The sequence below is a fragment of the Pseudophryne corroboree genome, chromosome 3 (genome assembly GCF_028390025.1).
Source record: "Pseudophryne corroboree isolate aPseCor3 chromosome 3, aPseCor3.hap2, whole genome shotgun sequence".
Lineage (NCBI taxonomy): Eukaryota > Metazoa > Chordata > Amphibia > Anura > Myobatrachidae > Pseudophryne > Pseudophryne corroboree.
The window spans coordinates 564,732,822-564,741,899 of NC_086446.1; the positions used below are offsets into that span (position 1 = coordinate 564,732,822).

General features: G+C 45.3%; 1 protein-coding gene across 1 annotated transcript in view; it reads right to left on the minus strand.

Annotated features, from left to right (window-relative positions):
- ENPP7 (ectonucleotide pyrophosphatase/phosphodiesterase 7) overlaps nucleotides 1-8,811 on the minus strand; it is a 128,251-nt gene extending 119,440 nt beyond the window's left edge. Inside the window, exon 1 of the mRNA XM_063963677.1 lies at nucleotides 8,562-8,811. Coding sequence (XP_063819747.1) covers nucleotides 8,562-8,811 — 250 coding nt within the window. The remainder of the gene's footprint in view (nucleotides 1-8,561) is intronic.
- Nucleotides 8,812-9,078: the final 267 nt, after the last annotated feature.

Genomic DNA, 9,078 nt, shown 5'->3' on the forward strand with positions numbered 1-9,078 from the left:
GTAATGGTCATTATGGTGTGTGGCATAATGTGTAATGTGCATTACGGTGTGTGGAATATTGTGTAATGGGCATTACAGTGTGTGACATGATGTGTAAGGGGCAATATGGTGTGTGGCATAATGTGAAAGGGGCATCACTAAAAGGAGGAAAAATGACAAATAGTATATGAGGCATGAATCAGGATTTTTTTTTTCCTATGGTTGCCAATGTCTGGGCATGCAGGCTGCAAAACTGGGGTATATGGTAGTTTTTCCTGTAAGGACATGCCACTTGTAGTGAGGCCACGCCATTACATTGAGGGCACACCCTTTTTGGACCATGCGCATCTACGACGCATGCAAATTCTTTATTTTTTATATGTCTATGGGGTGTTGGGATGCATTTTTAACTGTTCACATTGAAAGCCAAATTTCCTAGATATGTCCCTGTTTGTTTTACCAAAAATGTCATGGGGGGGGGGGGAGGGGGACCACAAACTTTTTTGACAGGAAGTAGCAAAGTTTATAGTTGCACCACTGCCGGCTGTATATTTGTTAGTATCACTGTGATACACATGCCGACAGTAATTAGGATCATTGGCCCTCATTCCGAGTTGTTCGCTCGCAAGGCGAATGTAGCAGAGTTACACACGCTAAGCCGCCGCCTACTGGGAGTGAATCTTAGCTTCTTAAAATTGCGACCGACGTACGCGCAATATTGCGATTACAAACGAGTTAGCAGTTTCAGAGTAGCTCCAGACTTACTCTGCCTGTGCGATCATTTCAGTGCTTGTCGTTCCTGGTTGACGTCACAAACACACCCAGCGTTCGCCCAGGCACTCCCACCGTTTCTCCGGCCACTCCTGCGTTTTTTCCGGAAACGGTAGCGTTTTCAGCCACACGCCCCTGAAACGCCGTGTTTCCGCCCAGTAACACCCATTTCCTGTCAATCACATTACGATCGCCGGAGCGAAGAAAAAGCCGTGAGTAAAAATACTTTCATCATAGTAAAGTTACTTGGCGCAGTCGCAGTGCGAACATTGCGCATGCGTACTAAGCGGATTTTCACTGCGATGCGATGAAAAATACCGAGCGAACAACTCGGAATGAGGGCCATTATTAAATGGAGCCCTAAGGCTGTGATATAGGCCCTCATTCCGAGTTGTTCGCTCGGTATTTTTCATCGCATCGCAGTGAAAATCCGCTTAGTACGCATGCGCAATGTTCGCACTGCGACTGCGCCAAGTAACTTTACTATGATGAAAGTATTTTTACTCACGGCTTTTTCTTCGCTCCGGCGATCGTAATGTGATTGACAGGAAATGGGTGTTACTGGGCGGAAACACGGCGTTTCAGGGGCGTGTGGCTGAAAACGCTACCGTTTCCGGAAAAAACGCAGGAGTGGCCGGAGAAACGGTGGGAGTGCCTGGGCGAACGCTGGGTGTGTTTGTGACGTCAACCAGGAACGACAAGCACTGAAATGATCGCACAGGCAGAGTAAGTCTGGAGCTACTCTGAAACTGCTAACTCGTTTGTAATCGCAATATTGCGCGTACGTCGGTCGCAATTTTAAGAAGCTAAGATTCACTCCCAGTAGGCGGCGGCTTAGCGTGTGTAACTCTGCTACATTCGCCTTGCGAGCGAACAACTCGGAATGAGGGCCATAGTGCATTATTATAACATGCTGTCACTGAATTGCCTGCCATGCATCTAGATTCACAATTGTATCAACACAACCCATCCTTATGCAGTTTGATGTATTGCAGTATTTTGTATGTGGAGGATGTTTGTGTCTTGAAGTTTTCCAAGCTGTACCTGCATCAGTGTAGTTGGAAAAAGTGATCAATATTTTTGATAATCAATTCTCCTGTATAGCTTTTCTTGGATTATTCCAAGCTTTAAATCCACAGAAAAGAGTCAGAACTTAAATCTCATGGTGCGGTCTGAGTCATTGTAATGACCTGCAAGTAAACTTAATATGTATTATTATTATTATTATTATTATCATCCTTTATTTATATGGCGCCACATGGGATCCGCAGTGCCCAATTACAGAGTAAACAAATAAGCAAAACATGAAGACAGTGACTTACAGTACAATACAATATAGGAAAAGTACAGGGTATATAATAGAGATATGCGACTGGCACTTTTTGTGTTTTGGTTTCGGTTCTAATTCCACTTTTGTGTTTTGGTTTTGGCTTGGTTTTGCCAAAACCACCCTTTTCGTGTTTTGGTTTTGAAAAAAAAACCCATAAAAACAGCTAAAATCACAGAATTTGGGGGTCATTTTGATGCTGCGGTATTATTAACCTCAATAACATTCATTTCCACTCATTTCCAGTCTATTCTAAACACCTCACAATATTGTTTTTAGGCCAAAAGGTTGCACCGAGGTTGCTGGATGACTAAGCTAAGCGACACAAGTGGACAACACAAACACCTGACCCATCTAGGTGTGGCACTGCAGTGTCAGACAGGAGGGCAGATATAAAAAAAAGGCCCCAAACAGCGCATGATGCAAAGAAGAAAAAGAGGTGCACCGAGGTTGCTGTATGACTAAGCCAAGCGACACAAGTGTGCGGCACAAACACCTGGCCCATCTAGGAGTGGCACTACAGTGTCAGACAGGATGGCACTTTTCAAAAACTAGGCCCCAAACAACACCTCATGCATAGATGGAGAAGAGGTGCAATGAGGTAGCTGTATGACTAAGCCAAGCGACACAAACAATTGGCCCATCTAGGAGTGACACTGCAGTGGCAGACAAGAGGGCAGATATAAAAAAATGCCCCAAACAGCACCTCATGCAAAGATGTAGAAGAGGTGCAATGAGGTAGCTGTATGACTAAGCCAAGCGACACAAACAAGTCCCACTGGAATTATACAGCAATATCACTGGAATTATATGGCAATATCACTGGTATTATAGGGCAATACCACTGGACATATACGGCAGTATCACTGGAATTATAATGGCATTACCACTGGACATATATGGAAGTGTCAGACAAGATGGCACTTTAAAAAAATAGTCCCCACACAGCACATGATGCAAAGAAGAAAAAGAGGTGCAAGATGGAATTGTCCTTCGGCTCTCCCACCCACCCTTATGTTGTATAAACAGGACATGCACACAAACCAATCATTTCAGTGACAGGGTCTGCCACACGACTGTGGCTGAAGTGACTGGTTTGTTTGGGCCCCCACCAAAAAAGAAGCAATCAATTTCTCAATGCACAAACTGGCTCTACAGAGGCACGATGTCAACCTCATCCTCATCCTTCGATTCCTCACTCCTTTCACTGTGTACATCCCCCTCCTCACAGAGTATTAATTCGTCCCCACTGGAATCCACCATCACAGGTCCCTGTGTACTTTCCGGAGACAATTGCTGGTCAAGGTCTTCTTGGAGGAATTTATAATTCATTTTGATGAACATCATCTTCTCCACATTTTGTGGAAGTAACCTCCTACGCTGATCGCTGACAAGGTTACCGGCTGCACTAAACACTCTTTCAGAGTACACACTGGAGGGGGAGGGGGAGGGGGGCAACTTAGGTAAAATAAAGCCAGTTTGTGCAAGGGCATTCAAATTGCCTCGTTTTCCTGCCAGTATACATACTGACATGCCTACTTGGATGCTGTCACTCATATAAACCTCCACCATTCTTTCAATGGTGACAGAATCATATGCAGTGACAGTAGACATGTCAGTAATCGTTGGCAGGTTCTTCAGTCCGGACCAGATGTCAGCTTTCGCTCCTGACTGCCCTGCATCAACGCCAGTGGGTGGGCTAGGAAATCTTATCCTTTTCCTTGCAGCCCCAGTGGTGGGAGAAATTGAAGGAGGAGCTGTTGACGGGTCACGTTCCGCTTGAGTTGACAATTTACTCACCAGCAGGTCTTTGCACCTCTGCACACGTGTGTCTGCCAGAAAGAGAACTACAACATAGGTTTTAAACCTAGGATCGAGCACGATGGCCAAAATGTAGTGCTCTGATTTCAACAGATTAACCACCCTTGAATCCTGGCAAAGCGAATGAAGGGCTCCATCCACAAGTCCCATATACTTAGCGGAATCGCTCTGTCTTAGCTCCTCCTTTAATTTCTCCAGCTGCTTCTGCAAAAACCTAATGAGGGGAATGACCTGACTCAAGCTGGCAGTGTCTGAACTGACTTCACGTGTGGCAAGTTCAAAGGAATGGAGAACCTTGCACAAGACGGAAATCATTCTCCACTGCGCTTTAGTCAGGTGCATTCCCCCTCCTTTGCCTATATTGTAGGTGGATGTATAGGCTTTAATGGCCTTTTGCTGCTCCTCCATCCTCTGAAGCATATAAAGTGTTGAATTCCACCTCGTTACCACCTCTTGCTTCAGTTGATGGCAGGGCAGGTTCAGTAGTGTTTGCTGGTGCTCCAGTCTTTGGCACGCAGTGGCATAATGTCGAAAGTGGCCCACAATTTTTTCGGCCACCGACAGCATCTCCTGTACAATACTGTAATTTTTCAAAAAATTCTGCACCACCAAATTAATTGAATGTGCAAACATGCAACGTGCTGGAATTTGCCCAGTTGTAATGCACGCACAATATTGGTGGCATTGTCCGACATCACAAATCCCCAGGAGAGTCAAAGTGGGGTAAGCCAATGCACGATGATGTCCCTCAGTTTCCGTAAGAGGTTGTCAGTGGTGTGCCTCTTACTGAAAGCGGTGATACACAGCGTAGCCTGCCTAGAAACTAGTTTGGATTTGCGAGATGCTGCTACTGGTGCCACTGCTGCTGTTGTTGCTGCGGGAAGCAATACATCTACCCAGTGGGCTGTCACAGTCATATAGTCCTTAGTCTGCCCTGTTCCGCTTGTCCACATGTCCGTGGTTAAGTAGACACTGGATACAACCGCATTTTTAGGACACTGGTGACACTTTTTCTGACGTCTCTGTACATTCTCGGTATCGCCTGCCTAGTGAAGTGGAACCTAGATGGGATTTGGTACCGGGGACACAATACCTCCATCAATTGTCTAAATCCCACTGCACTAATGGCAGATACCGGACGCACGTCTAACACCAACATAAGTGTCAAGGCTTCAGTTATCTGCTTTGCAACAGGATGACGGATGTCATATTTCATCTTCTTCCCAAAGGACTGTTGGACAGTCAATTGCTTAGTTGAAGTAGTACAAGCTGTCTTCCGGCTTCCCCTCTGGGATGACGATCGACTCCCAGCAGCAACAACAGTAGTGGCAGCAACAGCAGGCGTACCACTCAAGGATCCGCCGGAGGAATCCCGGTTAGGAGAGGACTCGTCAGTCTTGCCAGGGACATGGCCTGCAGGACTACTGACGTTCATGGCTGAGGAGGAAGTTGACGTTGAGGGAGTTGGGGGTGTTGCTTGCAGGAGCTTGGGTACAAGAGGAAGAAGGAATTTAGGTGTCAGTGGACTGCTTACGCTCTTACCCAAAGTTTCACAACTTGACACTGACTTCTGATGAATACGCTGACAGAGGCAACACATGGCTTGACACCTGTTGTCCGGATTTGTGGAGAAATAATTCCACACCGAAGAGGTGGCTCTTTTGGTATTTTGCCCAGGCATCACAATGGGCTTCTTCATCCCACGGACAACAGGTGTCTCCCCCAGTGCCTGACTTAAACAAACCACATCACCTTCAGAATCCTCATCGTCAACTTCCTCCTCAGTGCCAGCAACACCCATATCCTCATCCTGGTGTACTTCAACAGTGACATCTTCAATTTCAACATCAGGAACTGGACTGTGGGTGCTCCTTCCATCACTTGCAGGGGGCGTGCAAATGGTGGAAGGAGCCACCTCTTCCCATCCAGTGTTGGGAAGGTCAGGCATCGCAACCGCCGACAAACTTGGACTCTCCTTGGGGATTTGTGATACCATCTTAGAACACACAGTTCTTTTCTGTGCTTTTTCCAGCTTAACTCTTTTAATTTTTCTAGCGGGAGGATGAGGGCTTCCATCGTCATGTGAAGCTGAACCACTAGTCACGAACATAGGCCAGGGCCTTAGGCGTTCCTTGCCACTCCGTGTCGTAAATGGCATATTGGCAGGTTTATGTTTCTCCTCAGATGATTTAAAAAAATTTTTTACTGAACTTTGGCTTTTTGGATTTTACATGCCCTCTACTATCACATTGGGCATTGGCCTTGGCAGACAACGTTGATGGCATTTCATTATCTATCATGACTAGTGGCAGCAGCTTCAGCACTAGGAGGAAGTGGTTCTTGATCTTTCCCTATTTTATCCTCCAAATTTTTGTTCTCCATCATTTTTCTGGAGTTATGTAACATAATATATATGCAGCACAGGAATCACTGATGGCTGATGCACAGGACACTACCACTGGTCTGTTGCAGGACATCACAGCAACACTGTAAGGAACTTGTTATTATTTATTATACAGCAGCACTGGACATATAGCAGTAGAGTATACCACTGTGACTGGTCACTGGAATGACTGATGGCTGATGCACAGGACACTACCACTGGTCTGATGCAGGACAACACAGCAACACTGTAAGGGACTTGTTATTCATTATTATTTATTATACAGCTGCACTGGACATATGGCAGCAGAGTATACCACTGTAACTGGTCACTGGAATGACTGATGGCTGATGCACACGACACTACCACTGGTCTGATGCAGCACAGTACACCACCACTGAACTGATGCAGTACAACACAGCACCACTGGACTGGACTTATACTGCTGCACTGGACATATGGCAGCAAGAGGACACAACCACTGTGACTGGACAAATACAGCACAAGACACGGACACTCACTACACTCTCCAATGCCGGAGTGGAAATAGTGGCGACGCACGGCTCCTTATATGGAATCCAAACCCCACGAGAATCCGACAGCGGGATGATGAAGTTCTGGTTTCCGAGTCAGGTGGGAAAACCCGAGCCTGACTCGGATCCGGGCTCGAATGGTGAAGTCCGGTAGGGTTCGGTTCTCTGAGAACCGAACCGCTCATCTCTAGTATATAAATATAGCTGCGTCAGTAAACAGCACTGAAATATGTATCAGGGTGGCAGAAAACCGAGGGATTTGGTGCCATGAAAGGGAGTATTGAAAAGAAGGTAACTTAAGTAAGAGACATAAAAGCACATGAGGGAAGAGGACCCTGCTCGTGAGAGCTTACATTCTAAAGGGGAGAGGCACACAGACAGGGGTGACACAGATGGGGTAGAAAGTGAGCGTGGGCCACAGAAGGCTTAGGATGAGAGACGGTTGGGTTTGGTGAAGAAGTATGTTTTGAGAGTAAGGTTGTGTAAGTTTGTGTTCCGAGTTTTAGCAGAACCTATTTAGCCTCTAAAAAAAAAGAAGTGTTTTTTTTGTATACATCCTCTGAGATGTCATCACACATTTTAATGCTCACAAACATTGTAATATAATGTTTAAAATTTAAAAGCTGCCTTGTGTTCCCTGCTTTATTTCTGAAGCAAGTACCCCTGTGATAGACAGAAAACATATGAATGATCATGCATAGCATCTACATTGTGGCTTATTCCTGCATATGTACACTATCGTTCAAAGTTTATTTTTATTTTTGTCTCCTAGCTGACCATCTTGGATTTGATCAGCAATAAGAATTCATTTCTAAATGCATTTCTGACAAGAATAAACTGACCAGTTTATTTAAGGCGGTGCCCCGGGCAAAAGTCCTGCTTGCCCGTGGCAAGATCCGCTACTGGTTACCACTATATGACAAAATTGTCCTAACCTCCTCCATCCCTGCCATGCAGAGCTGCAGCTTTCCTAAAGTTCTTCTATTCCCGAACTATAGAGCTGGCAAAACTAAATTCACAATAGAAAACGGCTTCAGAAGGGGGAAATGTGTGAGTGGGGTGACCATTTAGTACCATGAATGATCCTCAAACTCACACACCCCGCCACCGCAGCATCACACAGAATTTACAGCCAGGGCCATGAGATGCAAAAGAGCCACTGGAAAAATGACTGAAAGGAGCAGGTTACAGGGTACAGAAAGGGGTTGACGCAGTTTAGTTTAAATTTAGTGATAAAATGATTATGCAGCTTTATAAGATCTGCAGCAGAACCACCGTTATACTGTATATACAAGTAATGCTTACAGTGTCGGACTGGGGTATAAAGGGCCCACCGGGGGAATACAGTGTAGGGGCCCGTGTTGAGGGGGTGTGGCTACTATTAGCAAGTTTATGGTCTGGGCCCCTTAAAAAATATACACAGTAATTACTGCTAGTGCATTTATGATAATGTACCAGATTAATAACAGCAATGCACTGTAGAAAATACACCATAGCTCTGTGCAGTATAATATAACATATGCATAATGTATAATTAGTGCACAATCTGGAACCTAGAGGTTGAGGAGGGCCCACCAGGCAGTGGGGCCTACCGGAGGTTTCCCCTGTGGGCCAGTCCGACCCTGAATGCTTACATTTTGTGGGTATCTTGCGAAAAGTGTTTAATAAATATGCCCCTTATACTAAAAGCATGATGCTGCATATCAATTTCCGCTTCAGTCTGAAGTCTATCCCTGTCATTACTCACCAGTTAGCAAGGTGAAATGGCAAGGACTTGTGATGGTGATAAATGCTGGTGTCATGTATTTGGCTTTTACTCCGTCATTGTTCATGATATCCATATTGGGAGTATCAACATCTTGATCATAATCCCAGCGGAAGCCATCAAAAGAGATGAGCAGGAGCTTGTGGGGGGGCTTCTTCCTCATATGGAGGGGGACAGAAGAGCTCAGTGCCAGAAGAGCGGAGACCACCACACAGAAGACTAACATCTTCATGGCAGCTGGGACAGACTGAGCGTTCTGAACAAGTGACATTAAGGTTCATACATTTATAATGCCTGGGAACAAAGTTTTCCCAGATATCTTATCTGTTTTCTTAGATAATGTTCTCTGCAAAAGGGCCGTGATAAAGCAAACATGTAGACTATTGCCAAGTCGCTTTTGATCCCTGTCAGGGTTAGTGTGACTTGGCATTAACAACCTACAAATTTACTTTATCACATATTTCATTGTTTTTAAAATCTAAATTCTCACATAAAAAAA